Here is a 19,130-nt window from a genome sequence, read left to right as displayed (position 1 = left end):
GGTCGCTGCTGTGCAGAGATGCTGTGCAAAGATGCTAATGCTGTAAACCACATTTAATATGCAAGGTTCCATAAATAAATATATAAATATACAATAAATATATAAATAGATCAGATATATAAACAGCATATAAAAATGGTGTGCATCATAGAGCCGGTTTTTCAAAGTCATTTGGAGACTGTACATCTAAAATTGTTAGCAGCAATTGATAAAATAAGAACCATTAGCACAACCCAATGAAATTTCTTAATGACACGTATACAGATCTTCAGTGACATTGAGACCACCCGGGTATTTGGTATCAAGTTGTAAAATATACCTAGTCTCAAATTTTCAGAGTATTTGGTCTTTGTCCCCACCTCGTCTGCTGGGGGTAATGGCGTCAATCACAAAGTAGCTGAGTTCTTTGTTGTTGGGTTTTGTGGAACTCCCTAAAGTGTCGAGCTACTGGATATGTATTGTCCTGATTGGTGATTGCACGCAGGTGTTGTAAAACCTGTTTGTTAACTTGCAGTTTAGTGCTGCCCATGTATTTAAGGCCACATGGGCACATCAGCACATACACGGTAAATTCAGTTTTACAAGTTAATAACTTTTGGATTTTATATTCCCTATTGCTAAACGGGTTGGAGTACGTGTTTTTGTTGATGCCATGTATACATGCTTTGCATGTTTTGCATTTAAAAAATCCCTTGTGTGTTTGTAGCCAATTGGAGCTTTCAATGATCTCAGGGTTGGTCTTGACTAGACTCTCCCTGATGGATGGGGCTTTACTGTAAGTGATGGACATCCTCTGCGGTAGCAGGGATCCAATCACTAGGTCATTTAAGACCAATGGCCAACTTGATTGTACTATCTTGTGGATAGATTTATTTTGCCTACTATAGCCCATAATCATTCTGAAATCTTTCATGTCATGGCCAGTCTCTGATGTTGTCTGTTGTTTAGGTACATTGTCAAGTTGTTTATCTCTCAAGAGTACTTCTCTGGTCAAGATCATAGATTTGGATATAGCTCTATTAATGATGTTAGGGGAATATCCCCTTTCCAAGAATCTGGATTTGCTATTCTCCTGAGCTATTTTCAAATCAACCTCATTACTACTTATCCGTCTGAGGCGCAGCATCTCACCATACGGTATGCTGTTGATCAGGTGTTTAGGGTGTGAACTGTCAGCATGTAAGGTGGAGTTGCCCGCTGTCTCCTTCCTATGTAAACGGGTCTCAATTGCATTGTTGTGTAGGTACACTTGTGTGTCGCAGGTTGACAGTGACCTCGCTAATCGTTGCAGTGAAATGTAAGTTTAAATAGTTGCAATCGTTACAAAATCTTCTGCCTGTTCTTTTGTACCATGCCATATAACAAAGAGATCATCGATGTAGCGGAGCCACATTTTGATGTTACTCTCAACAAGGTGCCCGTGTTCAACCTGAAGGACCAGCTCCTCCCACCAGCCCATGTGAAGACCTGCATAGCTGGGAGAGAAGCTGGCCCCCATGGCAACTCCCCTTATCTGTTGGTATAACAATTTATTAAACATGAAAATGTTATTGTTCAGACAGAACTTCACCATTTCAATAAGCATGTTGCTATGTTCTTTGTACTGGATGGTGCGCTGAACCAGATAAAATGGAATAGCTTTGATCCCGTCCTCATGTCGAATGCTGGTATACAACGAGGTGACATCTAAAGCTACCAGCAAATAATCATCAATAGGGGCAATGAGTTCCTCTTGTGTCCTGAGGACCTCAGGACACAAGTGGACTTCATTGTCTGAGCAGCAGTGCGCCAGAAGCCATGTTTGCAGCGTGGTGTAAAAAGGGGCGTGGCCTAGAAACACCTCTCTGCAACGCAGCTCTGTGGCACTTACCGGAGTTTCCTGGTGGGCTAGTTGGCCCCCAGGGAACCACAGGATTTAAGGGGACTTAATCCCCCAACTTAGAACGCACCAGTGGGCACGTTTGCACAGTGGTGCAAGGAGGGGGCGGGGCCTGATATGTCAAGTGTGCAAACACAGCCCCTGCTGCGTTGTAAATTAGGGGATTAAGTCCCCTTGAATCCTGAGGGTCCCTGGGTGGCAACTAGCCCACCAGTTACCTCCAGTAAGTGCCACAGAGCTGCGTTGCATAGAGGTGGTCTGAGGCCATGCCCCTTTTGACACCTCTGCAACGCAGCTCAGTCGCGCTTAATGGAGGTACCTGGTGGCCTAGTTGGACCCCAGGATTCAAGGGGACTTAATTCCCGAACTTGGAACACTCCAGGGGGTGCGTTTGCCGAGTGCTGCAGGGAGGGGATGGGGCCTGATGTAACAAGTTAACAATATTGCTGTGTGGGACTTACTGGAGGTAATAAAAGGGGTAGTTGGCCCCCAAGGTTGACGCTGCGGGCTAACTATCCCTCCAGTTACTTCCGCTAAATTCCACACAGTGGGATTGCTAAAAGGTGTATGAAGGCCACGCTCCCCTTTCTCCACCACTCTGCAAACGCGACTGCTATGTTGTAGTTAAAAATTAGCATTTAAAAAACCATTAAAATTCACTGAAAAAAACATAGGTTTCAGGCACGTTATACTTAGTTGGACATTTCACTCGTACAAAACCATAGAAATTCCCCCGTTATAGTTAGATCAGCTAACTATAACTCACGCACCCGCAATGCACTGCTGATGACGTCCCATATTACATCATTCATGACCTGGTCAGTGACATCACTGATGACTTCTCAAATGACATCACTGATGACATCATCCAAGTCAAAATCTGATGCACCTCCTCACACTCTAATATAACCTTTGATACACCCACTCTAAAATACAGACTACCATTTTCGAAACCATCGACACCAATACCAGTTACTACATACGCACTCACTGATTCCTAGGTCTACACACACATCCACTCATTCACCCATACAATCACTCATACATGCAGTCACTCATCAACACAACACTATCATAAGCACTCATACACCTATACAGACACTCACACACCACCACTCATCCAGAATTACTCACACACCTAGTCAGTCATGCAAAGAATTAATCACACTTCCATTTACTGACCTATACAGTTATACACACACCATATCACTTATTCAAACAGAAACAAACGCATACTTACTCTCTTATACAATCACTGATACAAGTACACACTCATCCATACAGCCACTCTCATAATCACGTACTCTTCACGTATAGTCATTTATATACTTCAACTCTCACATACACTGCCTTTTACATATGTAGTTACTTGGACATGTACCATTGAGACATCCATTCACTCACCAACACACCTATACACCCACTCGCCTATACCGCTGTTTCCACATGCACTCTTGAACCCATAGACACAGTGAATCAACCACTCAAATATGCGCTGTCTCTCTCCAATCGATAACCCATATAGACACTCATGTAGCTACTGACCAACCCATGCAGCAGCTTATACAACAACAGACAGACTGATACAGACATTCACACAGTTTAGTCACTAACCCATGCATTCAGTAAGACACATGTTATCACTCACTTAAACAGTCTTCTTCATATACTTGGGCATATATATAATACATATTTAAACTTTAAATTAAAACACAGTCACTGGATGATGTCATTTGAGATGTCATCAGTGATGTCACTGACCATGTCATGAATGATGTAATATGTGACGTCATCAGCAGTGTATTGCGGGTGCGTGAGTTATAGTTAGCTGATCTAACTATAATGGGGGAATATATATATATTTGTGTGCATATTCAGAAATAAGTCGGTGTAATTCAGTAAATACATTTGTCAACATAGCAAAGTATCATAGATCACATCATGAAACTGCTCATTAGTAAGTATGTACTACTACCACATGTGCTAAGTGTTTACGTGTAGCGTATAGAAATATATTGTTTTAGCAATTTCGTTTTAAGAAATCGAAGACTCTGTTAGTGTAGAGATTCAATATATACAGTTCCATCATTCTGGCTAATTATATACAGATTTTGCAAAATCTGTGGTGCATTGCTATGAGAATAAAAGACATTTTCTCAAGCCAATATCAGTTTTGTAATTTGCATGCAAGTTTGTACAGTTCGGAAATAAAGCTGATTAAAGCATTTACATTAAGTTGCCTTATATTTTTTTTATTAATTGTGTAATCGCAGAAAATATATTTTTGTGAGTTTTCATCAACCTGTTTTTTAGAATCTTAAATCAAAATCAACTGTTAAGTAGGATAAACGTATAGTGTATAATATTTTCTGAATTCTACAGATATAAGAAGTCTTTTACAGTACTTTCACCATATTGTTTTCTCAAAAACTTTGTCCTTCTGTAAAACAAGTGCAAGTTGCACATTTATTTTTGAGTGCTTTCGTTCTTATGTTTGATTTTCGTGTTGTATAAAGATTAACCAGTTTTTAAGCTGGATCAAGTGCGTTAATTATTTAAAATAAAGTAGCAACATAGAAACGCTATCCTTTCAAATATTGGTGACTGATGCATTTTCCTATTGTTGTTGCAGTTAACACACATTTTCTCTGAGATTTTCTCATAACACAGAATACAGTTACTTCAGGATGAAAACGCCCCAGCAGCATCACTGATGTGTTTAGTTGCTGAGGTGAAAATTCGACTATTGTAATGGCCCACAGAATGATTAACACTTGTTAAAATAGCCGGTATAAATGAGGTTTTCCGCTGTAGGAGTAACTAATTATTTCAAGACGTCATGGGCAAATGGCATAAAGAAGAATGAAAATATTTTTATATTGACATAGTTCTCTTTAAATATTTTACAGTAAAAATGTGAAAATACAATTAGAAGGTCTCTGCAGATTATCTACTACCAGGTTTAGAATTGTTTTCCCCATGTCCTCCTGCCCTCTCATTTAACTACTGCTTGATCAACCTTTCCTGCCTGTATTTTTTTTATACCATTCTCTTTCTCTGCATGTACTTTGCTTTCATATTTCAATTGAATGCATTAAAGCCATTTTAAATCTGCTTAGGCTGGGACACCTGCATCATGTACTGTGTTTACTTGTACAGCTGGCTTAAAAGATAAACTGCTTTGCTAATTAATGAAACCAACTAGGTATGCAAGGCCTGTTACGCTGCCCGCAATCCAATCAGCCAGTGAATTCCGGTATCGCCACATTGTTCAGAAAAACAGTTTTGCAAATTTGAGGTGCTGCTAAAATATAAGGAAATAATGCACTTGAAATGTTTTATAGTGCCCTCGTTTGGTTTTGTGTATTGTGCTGTGGGATTAGTGTGCATCTAAGCAGCAGTACAACCAAAAATATGTAATTATCCGCTTTATCAAAGGTGCTAATCCACGTATTGTGACATTGTTAGTTTCCTCTCACATTACTGTTTCACTACTACTGAGCGAATTCAAGGCTCAGTGAATTAAGATGCTTGCTTCTGGTAACTGGTGTCACCTGTAGGTCAGAAGTTCTAATACCAACAACAGCTACTCAGCTTTCCATCTTTAAACTGATGATTTAGTTGTGCCTCAAAAATGAGGAAGCTAGTTTCCCCTTCACTCCAAGCCCTCATTCTTCTAGAGCGGGATACTTTTTCCTCCTCTTTCTTCTCAACCTACTATGTACAAGCTTCTGCTGTTCCGTGGAATAAAGCCCCGCGGCACCCCACACCAGGTAAGCTGTTCATTCTAGATGGCATTTTGATGTCTTTCATGTGGACAATAAAATAGTTCATTTCGTTGGAAATCTACTCTTGGGGTCGCCATTCTACACACACTCCCTCTGAGTCACAAATTGGATTTCGCAGCTTTTATGATGAGAGGACAAGGCCTTGACATGTCTAAGACCTTAGATTTGACATTGCTTATGAGTTCTTTCTTCTGATACTTGACTGCAGAGCAGAGCTCTTACACACTCTTGGCTGTCATGAAAAGGTAAACGAAGAGTAAAGTTAGGGAGAAAACAAAGTAAAAACATCCAGGTTTTTGACTGTGCAGGCCTTAACCTTATCTCTACCTTCAGAGGGAAAAAGAAGCATTTAATCACAGTTTAGGCTCCAATGGCATTCATCACACCAGCAATCTATGGTATTGCCATGAACCAGTGCTTTTCCACCAAAAATGTAATTATTTCTATAATTTGGAATGCTAGTAAATTAAGCTTTTGAGCCTGGTATCTGGTACAGTTCACAACTGTAATCGTTGTCAGAAAGATGAGTTTACATCTAAACTCCTTCAGCTATGTTTCAACAGTCCCAGCTCCTAAAATAGTCGGATATTTCAACCTGTGGGGTAGTTAAATCCATGTAATCCAGGAGGCCGTTGCACTATACAAAACCATACTGTACCTACCTGTCCATGGTGTTGCAATTACCAACTAGGGGCATCTGTGTTCTGACAAGAAATGAGGCGTCCTGTAATAAAATGACCAGATGTGCGCCATTAGGGAGGAATTTAGCAGTGGGTGCATGATCCAACTATCCAGGCCCTCCCACTGTGCTCATAGTAGCTATGTTTCTTCATCTGTATTACCCTTAAACATTAAAGCTGATCAAACAATCCAGATAGTCCAAATGGGTGCGCTTGACATAAAGTCATGGGCGCTGTGGTGCCTAGTATAATTTTTTTCTGCAACCACAGACTTATATACTTCTCTGCCTGACTAGCCAGGGGTCTGTGGTTTGAGGAGGGATTTTCATTTAGCTCCAAAAATGCCAAGAGGAACATAGCATCTAAATCCAGAAATTTAAGTAAGGCGGCATCAATAGTTTACGCTGTGTTTTTAGATACCTTGTGGCAAAGAGCTTAAGGTACGCTCAAGCAGTAATACTGACAAGAGAACAGTAAAAGCAAATTGCTCCTCCTTATTCTTCCTTGACATAAAATCCCCATGAAAATCACTGTTGTGATAAAAAATGTTAGAGACAATATTCTGTTGGTGAAGGTATGAGCCTGGAGTTTCTGTATTCCTGGGTTTCAAAGATGGGAATTATGGGTAGTCTGAGATGAAATTTACACGTTGGCAGTGGAGGGATCTTGTACTGAGTTTTGCTGGTTTGTAAAACCGATGATAGATTAAAAGGTTGGTATTGATTATCTGGCAGTCTACAGAGTAATGCAGTCATTATTACATCTTCAAACACCTATTATGAAAACAATTTTTCACGTAGTTTCAAAGCACTGCCACTGCCTATATCATCAGCATCTACACCAGCTAGCTAATCTGTGCAAAGCAACAACCAGAAAACGAGGGCACTAGAACCAGTAACCCTCTTTAGAAGGAGAAGGGCATCTTTGAAGATACTTCCTAATCAGAAAGAGAGGCCTACAGAAGTATCTGGGACCCATCCATCCTAGGCCTGCAACACATGGATCAGATGAGATGAATTCCCTATGCTGGCATGAAATCCGATTTCTCCTCAGTGGAGGACTGGGGATGTATATGTGTATTTGATCACCAGGATGCACATTATCACATCCCAGTCATAAAGAAGCACAGAATGTTTCTTTGTTTTCCGGTGGGGAACTTGCACTTACAGTAGACTGTCCTGTCATTTGGATTGAAGTCCGCTACTCAGACCTTCTTCAGATCCATGGCAGCGTTAGTGATACACTTAGTTCACTTAAAGATCTACATGTACCCGTACCTGGATGGTAGGCTTCTCAAACCCACAACCCAAGCAGACTAATGGGAGATATCCAAATCACAATCTCTCCTTGTCATAGATTAGGTCTTAAACTCAGTTACCAGAAAGGCTAACTAACTCTTTGTGCCAAACTTACTAGGGATTTACTCTAGATGCAAAGAAAAGAAGAGTATTTCCTTCAGAGACAGAGTATCATCCTTCTGAGAAAAATGTCAACTTCTCCAAATCTACTGCCCTTTAAATATCCTCTGTACTGGGTTCGGTGGTTTCATGCATTGCAGTTGTGCTAAATTACTTTATATGGGGCCATTACAAGAATGTTTTCAGGACCATTGAGCTCAGAGGGAAGACAACTGGGACGACAACTCAGATTGTCTTTCAACAGCAAGACCGTCTCTATCTTGGTAGGGGAACGCAAACAGCCTCCTGCAGGCAGTTACATTTAAATTAAACTGGAAAGAGAGGCAACAAATAAATATGTATGTAAAAGACTTAATCCAAAGTAAAACTTGTAGATCTTATTCATGTATGCTTGTCCTTATTTCAGGTTCTTTATCCGAAAATAAAAGCGCAACCAATGCGCTTCACCTTAACAAAGGTTTCCTCAGGGCTGCAAACATGCAAAAGCCATACATGTAACAATGTGCCGATTCAGTGACCAACACATATTAACATTAAAACAAAAACTCATCATTAAATTACAGTTTAAATGATGGATTAAAAAATCCATACCTTTTAGGCCAATCCACAGACAATGACAACAGCAAAGAGAAATCCACTACATGCATGGTAAGACAAAAATGAGTGAACAATTAGTATACAACAAACAATTCAGGCTCCAATGCATCGATTACATTGTCGTTGATCTAGAAACATGAACATACTCATGTATAAAACTCACAGGACAATTAACCATACAAATTACATAGATTCAAAAAATATAAAGAAGAGAAAAGTAAAAGGAAATTGACAAATCAAACTCAAAACAAAGCATTTTATAGAGTGTACAGAGAGAGTTTCAAAAAGGCCACCCACAAACCTTAGTAGTTGTAAAAAAATACAAGAATCACAAGGTGTAAAACGAAAGCCAAAGAAAAAGAAGAGAATAAGAGAAAGGAAAAAGAAAGACAAGAGGCAAAGTAAAGGCGTAGATGAAGTCTCACTTCTCACTTTGGTGCAACGTGATCAAGGACTCCTTCATAACTATTAAACATAGGACCTTACCAGCTTAAGCAATCTGCCAGTGCCAACCAACGGTACACGCAAAGTCACAAAGCGCAATTAAACCTCCAGGACACACTAAAATAAAACAAGAAGGCCATAAATCGTAACATAATTGTATAGTACTAATTGCATGACTCGATGAAATAGATCAATTAGTGTCCAGATCTCAAGAACAGTTATGACAATCCTCCCCAGGGACATCTGTGCAATAACTATGGTGTCCACACCCAGGTTTTAATCTCTGATTAAGTGATGTTGCCTCTCCTTGCCTGAATTTCAGTTTTACTGTACAAGTTCACCATGCGGCATTCAGGAAAGGTCTGACACAAGCTTTTTTTTTTTTAAGCTCCCAGCTGTAAAAGAGTTTCTTGAAGGTTTAAAGATACTCTATCCTTCAATAAGAGCACCATTTGCTTAGGTGAGAAATTGTATATGTTCTTAATTAACAATCCACCTCTTTGCCCCCATTTACAAGGCTTAATTACAGCCTCAAGGTCACTCAGTGACATATGTTCGAGTCAGGGATGGCGATATATGGACGGACGCGACAGGTTGTGAGGGGTATTATATGATATTGGAGGATCTGAGGCATTCTCAGGGGAAAGAGATTTTCATCCTCTTATCTATGCATTCTACCTAGTTCTTGACTTGAACGCGCTAGAAAAATATTTGCAATTAGAAAGTTTTTTTTTCTGTGTCCTGCTTAGTAGGAAATACCGGAAATTAACTGACTTATTCTGGAAAAAAATCAACATGCCGAAATAGAGTAGATGACAGTACAAGATGGTCTACTCTTTTTTTTTTTTTAACACTTTTGGAGTAACCAAGGTTCTACCAACATATTTGGAGCCTCAGCTTGCTAGGCAGTCTGTGTTCATACAGTATTATGTTACCTGCCCCAGAAAAGATGAAAGGCTCAATTAGATCCATCTAGAGAATTGAGAGAAATGCTATATCTTGCATGTTAGGAAAATGTACCAAAATACCAGGTGGTCCAGAAATGTATGCCACCACGCTGACATGTGTTTTTTGTATGCTGGTTTGGGAAATACTATATAGGTTCAAAAACATACAATTAAACCGAACAATTTAAGACTTTGCCTATTAGGTTGATCAAATTACAGACATTACCTTGCCTCTGAGCTGCCAATCAGAGCACTCAAGATAGTGCCGTTCACTTTCCCTTCAGTGGAGGGGAAACTGTTCAGCTTCTCTATCGATTTGGCCTTAGCAAAGTTTTACTTGGAGACCAAAAAAAATCCTGCACCCATTCTTAAAACAATTTCATCTGCCTACCTGTTTTTGTCTACAAGAACACTTGTAATGTAGCAAGCCTCAGTGAGTGCTAAGTACATTCATTTATAAAAGTCAATTCGATACATTTTAAGTTTCATTTAGAAGTAGATCTTGGACAGCAACCATAAGTCAGTAAACAATTCAAACATTAGGTGTAATAGAACAGAAATGTAAAAACGTTACTGTCATGCCATCTTAACATTTATCCTGCAAGTATGTCTCAATAGAAAGTCAAATGAAACATTTTATACATGGCATTTGCCAGTGCTCTTCAGGCTGAGTAAATGTGTTTCTAAAAATGTTACACTTTCAAGTTCCACTCTGCAGGCGGAAAAGAGACTGTGCAAAGTAAAAATGGAAAATGATCCTGCATCCACAATGATTTACGGGAATGTCATCTTCATTTATAAAATGACTGTCCGTACTTGGAAGACTCGTGGTGGCCCTTTACTGAATGATTTAATGCTTTGAATGACCTAGAGCAAATGAAGGTTGTGTATTTGTTACAACTCTCTTGAAAATGATTTTCCTATAGAGTTCTCATCAGGAAACGGGCGAAGATCCTGCAGACTAATGCAGAGCCATCCTACTACCTTGGTATTGTAGTTTCAAGGAGCATTTGCTGTTATGGATTTCTGCAGAGTGGTGAATCTGGTGACACAACATTTGATAACAGAATGTCAGCATTCTCAGACCTCTCTGCGATGTAGCAATATAAGAATTAAATCGCTCATCAGCATACGCTTTAGCCAAATGCTACATTGAAAAACTATACACTTACGGAGTATACAAAAGTAATACCCACCCAGTCGGCCGCCTGGCACTTATTTTTAAGAAGCCTTAACATATTTTTAGTTATGAATAGCGTATCCTGTTGGCTCCTAGAATGCCATTGCACTTCCAGTGGCCGCATAATCAATTAAACTAGGACGGAGATAAAGTGAACCTCTCTCGCTTAAAACACTGAAGAAAGGGAGGGGGGCAGGGACTTGGCACCAAGCTAGGATTGCTACTGACTTCATCTTTTGGAACAGAATGGCCATGAAAGGAACACACCAGGTCACCTCTAGTCCCCTCAACCTCATAAGGGTCTCCTGGTTGAAATGAAGGCACTTTACCTAAATTGTATTAAAAAGTCCCCAAGAGAATTTATAAAACTCAGCATTTCACTATGCATTTCAAGCAGATGCATGATTATTTTAGGTATCCTGTTTAGATTCCCCAAAAAATATTTAATCTGACAAGCTGTTAATATCAAAGAGAGCAATACATAACACAAGTCTTTTTCTGTCGAAGTACAAGTCTTCAGAAGAAACCTTGATGTAACAAAATGAGCTAACATTTATAATCATATACGTCAGTGTAGAACATCCAGCATAAATAAACTAACACCGTTTTAGGACAAAATTAATTATGATTTTCTAAAGTCTGAAATAAGCTAATATATTTTTGGTTTTACTGCTGCATTAAAAGGTACATGGGAATCTGAAATATTTTGCTAGGGTTTTCTCCTGATCTTAGGATCTTTTAACAAACCCTTACAAACGATGCACAGCTACATGAATTTCACCCCACAGCTGGTCCTGAAGTAGATTGTAAAACTGCTTCCTGAAATTTGCAAAACCCTTATTGTATTTTACAGATGCCCTTTCATTTTCCTTCTTGTATCATTTCTTTTCTTTTACTTTCTCTGTTTTACTTTTCTTGCTGCTGCTGGATTTTTCTCTTCCTGCTGTCGTGGTGAATAGAACCGATCGTGAAGAATGGCAAGCCACCTTCTTCCCACAGCATGCATTCCTTCTTCCAGCAGTACGTGGGCTCTTTCAAAACCGCCCCGCTACGGCGGCCCTACAGCGTGATCGGAGCAAGTGTTAGCTCCTACTTGTCCCTGTCCAGGAAAAGCACATTGGGTGAATATTCTGACCTTTTTGTGTTTGTCTGTTTCTTGCCTCTTTAACATTGTCTTTATTTTGGGACCCCTGTTTTCGTTTTAAATTACATTTTGTTATGCAGATTAAAAATGAGGATTAAATCTGACGGAGTAATTCATTTGTTTAGACCACATTTAGAGATTGAGCTTCACAAGAAAAAAATTAAAAGCAAATATTAGTAAGCTATTTACTAATGTTAAGAGGCAGATTCTACCAGAAGGAAAGTGTGCAGAAAAAATAGCAAGCATGAGGGAAAACGTATGTTCAACTGGTATTTTAAATTGCATTTGTATGATGTTGCTGCAATTCACGAGCCATTTACAAGCTTAGCCGATTCAGAGCTCCACTAAAACACTTTGGAGATGATGTAGAAATGCATATCATTTTGCCATAGTCCTAAAAGCCGTTCGTCACTGGACAAATGTAGAAAACAACTGAAATCCAGCGTTCAGGCCTTGCAAAGATGCTCTGATTAGTCAACAGTAATCTTTATTACATTGTGCCCTAGTGTTCCTCGTCTTTATATTATAAGTATTAAGAATCCTGTTTAAAAAATTGACAACCATGCTAGACCATCAAATTTAAGAAAAACTTTCAACACCACCTTTTTTGTCATGAAGACATAAATGCCTGACCTTTTAGTGGTAGGTCCTGTTTGTAAAACCTAGCAATATGTCGGTTGAAGACAGATCACACAGGAGGGCAGAAAGAAGGGAATCTAGGCCTGTGGTGAGGAAGAGTAGGACTCCATGTAATGAGTACTGTATACATAAGTAACTTGGCCATTATCAAGTCATACTTCTTCCTCTTCACAGTTACATTAGGAAGATATAGCAAGTGAATGCCAAGTCACTAACAACTCTTGTCAGTCAACTACAAATCTTGTGCATTTCAACACTCCTGTGAATGTACTGGATCCAAAACACCACTGAGGAAGAAAAACAAATATCTATTAAACAAATAAGGCAATGGCTTGATAAGATTGTCAGTTATTCGTATATATTGAGACCGTGATACAATTCACCCTCATGCAGACTATTACTAACATGCCTTGATGGACCAGGAGGCTACAAGTGACTCCCTCAGGAACACAAGGGCATCCCAGCAGACATAGAATTCCAACTTTAGGAGTTAAAAATAATTGTTACAAAGACATTTCAACAATGGGCATACATGTTTGAATAGCTTAAAGTCAAGGAACCAGAACATAAGTAATGAGACCCACTCACACTGAAAAGAAGATTCCTACAGGTACCAAAAAAAAAAAAAGAACTGTGACGCACTGGCAGGTCTTCACAAACTAGATCACAGAATAGTGTCTAGACATGAAAACCCTACTAGGGTATTTCCTCATACTTAATATTTTTTCAAAAAAAATGTTTATTGGCATTTTGTTAACATTCTTTTTATCTCAGAATTATTATTTTCCATTATCATCCCTTAGGTTCGACACTTAACATATCACTTGTGAGGACATTAACTGACAGCATTCATACATATCATCTTCTATCTATGGATATATACAAAGATTCTGTTCGATATATAGTCACTTTGCCCCACTGAGCACAGTGATATTAGTAGTTATGCCAGTGCATAGACCCTCGGTAATGTGTCTCCATATAGTATGACGTGTCTTCCCCTTCTAGGGTTGTAGTGACGCGTAGTAAGTGTGATACTGCCATATAAAGTTCGTATATAAAAATTGTGATGTACTTAGAACTGACAGTACATACACCAACAACACTAAGGTTAACGTAGGTTGGGAGCATTAGAGGGGGTTCGGGGGGTGTTGGTGGGTGGTGGACACTGTTTTATGTCTCCAGGTTGGCCCAACTAAAGGTTACTCCTAGTATAATCGTGCAGTTCTGTAATGCGTCACTTGGCAGGAGGGGGAGTTGGACCCAAGGGGGAAGAGGCGTGTGAGGAGAGCCACAGACACTCCCCAACCCTTCCGAAGCCAATATCTCTGTTCCTCTCCATTGGCCCCAACGGGTCAGTTCGTGGGAGGTTCACTGTCTTCATCTGTGCAATTAGAATGACTCGGATGCTCCCAGATATGTACGGCATCCTTCCAGAGATCTGCATCCCCATACTTAATGATAAGTGCGATAATAAGTGAACGACTGAGATCAAACGAGCAAGATCATTTTGCCCAGTATGCAGACTCTGGAGAAGGTGAGGCAGAGACCATTCTTTTCATCAACCAGCCTTGAACGAGTGAAAATTTCACTGAACAGTCAAGAAGAATACCAAGAACGGAGTGAACACAAACCTGACTTGTCACACGGCTGAAGAATGTCAACACAATTTTGACTAACCACGGTTCGTTTCCTTCATCAAGCCTACAAGTAGGAGCTTAGAATTTACAGGAAAATTTGAGTGCAGAAAATTCTCAGTTTTTAACATCACACTGACTAAAAGGAACAGACATTGGCAAAGTCAAAAGGTCGCTCCATTGTGACCTATTGGCTTTGCTAATGGGTATTTTAGCCATGCTGCACAGCATCCATGATGATGTGCAGCATGGCTAAAGTATATTAAAAAAAAAAAAATCTTTTGACGTGGACAGCCACGTCATGTGCGCGCTTACAAAACGATGCAGGTTTTTTTTTTTTCTTTTCTGTTTAATTACTAATCTTAGTTAGATCGGTAACTAAAAAGATGTAAAAAAAAAAAAACGTGAGAATTTCTCTTTTTTAAGCATGTATGGGGAAGCAACGCAGGTGGTGAAAACAACATGGTGTTTGGTGGGGAAGCAATATGGAGGGCCCAGGTGAGGGGAGGAGAAGCCACCGGTGAGAGAGCAATATGGAGATGAAATAGGGTGTGCAGGTGTGGGGGGAGCAACATGGAGGATGGAGGTGGGGAGTAGAATCACATGGGCAAAAAAGCAATAAAAGAAGTGTGAGCACAACGTGAAAGGGAGCGGGGAGAAACCTACAGAGAAGTCTATAAGGGAAATGGCTGGAAAAAGCATGCATTGCTATGGAGTGCTTAGCCCTTAAAAAAACAAATTGTGCTTAAAAGAGAAGCAGTGGAAGCAACGAAGTCAGCCAACCAAAAGTGATGGTAAAGAGGCTAGGCTCCATGGGAGGGAGAAACACAAGATTGACAAACTGGGACACCCAGTAGAAGCAGACAAAAGAGGTTCACAGGAAAGCCAAACAATGGTTAGCAATGGGTGGGCTCTAGGTTTCTGTATGTTCTTGTCAAGCCCACCCAGTATGTCTCCTATCATACAGCATGTGTGCTGTCTAGTAGGCTAAACATAAACATTGTGATACCTGGGGTCTAGATTAGGTCATGCAGGCACACATCCCTAAATTTGGATGAGCACTTACGTACAGGCTTCCAAAAGCCATTACCAACATACAAATTCTGAAATGCTCAGACACAAACACCCTTTAAAAAAAAATATTTTTATTCAGTTTTGAAAAAAGCTGTGCAAATTGCCACAAACCTGTGTCTATGGCAAACAAATAAACAATGCAGCTGGGCACAGATGATACAGTAATCCTCACATACATCATCAACGGTGAACTGTGAGCAGTTGGATACTCAATAAGCAGCAGGCAAGTACCATCAGTGGGATCAAGCATATCAGCAGGCTTGAGCAGACAGGATATCCGGTTCCTCTCCCGACACCTCCAGGTCATGGCATTCGATCCACCTGCCCCAAACTTTGCAAAACACCCTCTACTTCTATAAGTAACTTTTTCTGTGATCATGTAAAAGTCCATCCCCGCCCTTCATTCTGACATAGATGGCAGTTGAGATGCCCCCCAGCATTTCGCCACATCCCTCTTTGCCACTGTTAATCCCAGATTGCACAAAAGTAGCTTTGCCCTTGGAATATCCACTTCATTGGGTATACCAAGAAGAATGTACATGGGATCGGGGGGGGGGGGGGGGGGAGTGTTACTCAAACCATTTTACCTGCATCATATATTCTCTTTTGCCAATATGTTTCTATGGCTGGGCAAGTCCACACCGCAAACATTTTGGGGACTCTGCTCTCCCGAGTCTGTGTAGACACAAAGACCCTTGAACCAAGCTGGAGATGCTGTCTGGCCTCTGCTAAGTCAGAGCACACATATACCCTATCCACATAGCAAAGGCCGTGAGTTTGAACGCAATAAGGAGCACTACCTCTGCAGCACTTTCTGTTAGTTACAATATAGGCCATCTCCATTAGAACCTGTGGGGAAAAAGGGTATTGTGATCATTCCAGTGAATCTGGTTGCTCTTTGGTGTATAGGTGGGTGTAAAAGGAGTGAAAGCACCTCGCTTTCTCTCTGCCGTACACATTAGCCTCTCCAGGAGTTTAATTTCTCTTATGGCAGCTTTAGTGCGATGGGCTGGTAAGAGGTTCGACAGCATTTTTACTGATTTATTACCATGCTCATGGTACTTCTTTTCGAGTTGGGTCAGTAGATATGCGGACCTGTCTGCCTCAAGATTTCGGATTTGTCCCTGATTTGTTATTACTTTCCTCCATACCCCCTGAGAGTGGGTTCTGTTATACTCCCTCTCAGGTTTCTGGAGTTCCGCTCCTAATTTAAGGTGCATCTCTTCTCTTCATTTCTATAGGCGTGCAGCTTCTGCTATGAAAATATCTCTTAGAACCATCTTTAAGGTGTCCTAGAGGGTGGCACACCAGGTCCCTCAAGAGGGGATCCTGAAGTTGCCAGGTGTTGGCAGACCTGGGCTCCCAGAAACCTATGCCTGTTAGCGTGCAAGAGACAGGACTGTGATCAGAGAGGGTCTTGAATGGAGTCTGTCAGGCTAGGGACTAGGTATTTATCCAGAAGCATATAATCAAGCCTGGCATAGGTCTTGTGAGGGCCAGAAAAAGAAGAGTAGTCTCGAATGAGATGGTGGGGGGTCCTCCAAGCATCAACCATATCCTCTAATAGGGTCTTACTGGCGGCCGATGAGGCCATTGAGCCTCCCCTTCCTGTGTGATCTGTATCAACCATAGGTTTGAAAACCAAATTAAACTTGCCTCCCATTATCCGGGGGGTGCATTTGACAAGGCTGCAAGATAATGAATCCCTTCTGTCAGGAAGGACTCTCGCTGTTGTGTAAGGCTATAGACTGAAGCTAGAGTTAGAGACTGTCTTCTCAGTGATCCCTGGATGGTCACCCACCACCCGTTGGCACGTCTGAGAATCCCCTCAACTGCTAGGGGGCAGGGGTGATGTTGCTTAAACCCCCTCCCCCCTCCCCCAATCGTCTTGTTCCCCCAAGGTGAAGTATTGGCCTGGATAGTCGCTTATTTTAAGGACGGAATCGTCCAGGCTTAGTAGGTGGGTCTCCTGAAGAAACCCCACGTCTGCCCAGGGGAGGGCTAATTCACGGAGGACAGGATTATTGAGGCCATGGATGTTGTAGGTGAAAATAAGTGTTATTGAGCATGGCTATGGTACAGTCATTGGGGGCATGGCATCACAAGTAACAAAGGGAGCAATGTGTAGAGATGTAATCGGGGAACAATGACGTAACCCTTACAAATCCCTATCAAAACCATAAACAAGAACAGAGAACAACAGAAAAAAAAGAACCTCAGTAGAGATGGTTATCATAGAGTAGATAGCAGTGAGTGTTCAGGAGCAAGTAGAAGTGGCTCTGTTAGGGTTAAGATACCAGGTCCGAGGGTGGAAAGGCCTCTGATGACACAGAACCTGACTGTTGCCCTTTCAGGCCGGTGGCACCCACACTCTTTATTCAGCGGTTGCATCAGTGTGGCAACCCCCATGGTGGCCCAACCTCCTAGCTCCGTCAGTGTTCAGGTTTAGCAATATGTTCAACCAGGGCAAAGTTCCAGGTCTGGGATGGAGGTTGGCGATGAAGAAAAGCCGGGCAAATATCAGCTAATCAATTTGTGGATCTGTTCCATTGCCGCCTTCCGGCCCTCCAGTATTTGTTACTGTTTGGGGGAATTCCATTTGTGGCTTTGTCGCACTTGTGTCTACTCCGTGACTCCGGGCTCCTTAGCCTGTGGACTCCTGTGGCATATCTCTCTCAGTCTCTGGGAGCGGAAGGTCCAGTGCCCGACAGGCGTTCTTAAGGGAGGTAAGGGACTAGCGTTTACCCTGCCACTCAAACATAAGGCAAAAGGGACAACCACATATATGTCTAATCTTATTGTCTCGTAAAACCATTGTGCCGTGGCAAAGCGATCTGTGCTTAAAGTGATCCAGGAAAGGTCCTGGAATATTTGGATGTCGTCGCCATCATAGTGTATAGGCCCACCTTGCCTCGCTGTCTCAAGGATCACCTCCTTATCCTCACAGTGGTGGAAGCATACTAGGATGTCCAGAGGTAGTTTGGAGTTTGAGTCTCCAGGTCCGGCCCTGTGGGCCCTCTCGATGTTATTTGGGGTCAGATCCATGCTCATCTAGAACTACCTCCGCTAGACCTTGGATGATGCTTTTCATGTCTTTCTCTTCTTTGCCAGCCGGCACTCCGCTAATCCAAAGGTTACAGCGCGGGAACGATTTTCCAAGTCTTCCTGTTTCTTCTGGAGGGCAATCAGTGGTTATTCATCAGCACTAGGTGGGAACAATATTCTTCAACGTCCAAGGTGCTCTCATCCTGAGACGTCTCCAGATGATCCCCTCTGGTCCCCAAATCATTCAGTTCTCTCCGTATCTTGTGCGATTTTGCTTAAGATCTGCTCGAATGGCCCCCAGTTGGTTTTTGATTTCAGAAAAGTGGTGAGCGATAGGCTTTTGGCAGGGGTCTCTGTATCATCCTCTAGTGTTGAGGGTTCCGAGACTGGATTTACTGCTAGATGAGCAGATATCTTAGCAGCCGGATTCCGCTTCCATAAGGTAGGAGCCTGAAATAATTATTTGATGCTTGTTTCCCTCTTGGGTCTTGTAGCTGTCATGGTCCCGCCGTCAAGGGTTATGGTAGCAATGGGTGATCCTTGAACGTCCACCCCTGTCAAGTGTAGCTCTAGCTCGCAGTCCACTCTCCTGGGAGGCTCGCGTGTGTATCCGGCAGATCGTGTCCAACGTCCACCCATGCATCGTGCCTTCGGGAGTCTC

The 19,130-nt window shown here is 41.4% G+C and overlaps 1 protein-coding gene and 1 long non-coding RNA gene across 4 annotated transcripts in view; one reads left to right on the top strand and one right to left on the bottom strand.

Annotated features, from left to right (window-relative positions):
* LOC146797742 (cyclin-dependent kinase 17-like) overlaps positions 1-19,130 on the top strand; it is a 655,932-nt gene that overhangs the window by 65,403 nt on the left and 571,399 nt on the right. For 2 of the 3 annotated variants that reach the window (XM_085624900.1, XM_085624903.1), the window contains exon 3: positions 11,893-12,054. The exons of the other annotated variant lie outside the window; for it this stretch is intronic. In XM_085624900.1, coding sequence (XP_085481026.1) covers positions 11,893-12,054 — 162 coding nt within the window. The remainder of the gene's footprint in view (positions 1-11,892; positions 12,055-19,130) is intronic. 3 annotated transcript variants of the gene reach the window in all.
* LOC146797743 (uncharacterized) overlaps positions 8,357-19,130 on the bottom strand; it is a 56,832-nt gene continuing 46,058 nt past the window's right edge. Inside the window, exons 2-3 of the long non-coding RNA XR_014968524.1 lie at positions 8,849-8,923; positions 8,357-8,402 (exon numbers count right to left, since the gene is read on the bottom strand). This is a non-coding gene — a long non-coding RNA (uncharacterized LOC146797743). The remainder of the gene's footprint in view (positions 8,403-8,848; positions 8,924-19,130) is intronic.

Source organism: Triturus cristatus, chromosome 9, assembly GCF_964204655.1.
Source record: "Triturus cristatus chromosome 9, aTriCri1.1, whole genome shotgun sequence".
Lineage (NCBI taxonomy): Eukaryota > Metazoa > Chordata > Amphibia > Caudata > Salamandridae > Triturus > Triturus cristatus.
The sequence above is the reverse complement of the archived record's forward strand: the minus strand, read 5'-3'. Positions and strand labels throughout refer to the sequence as shown.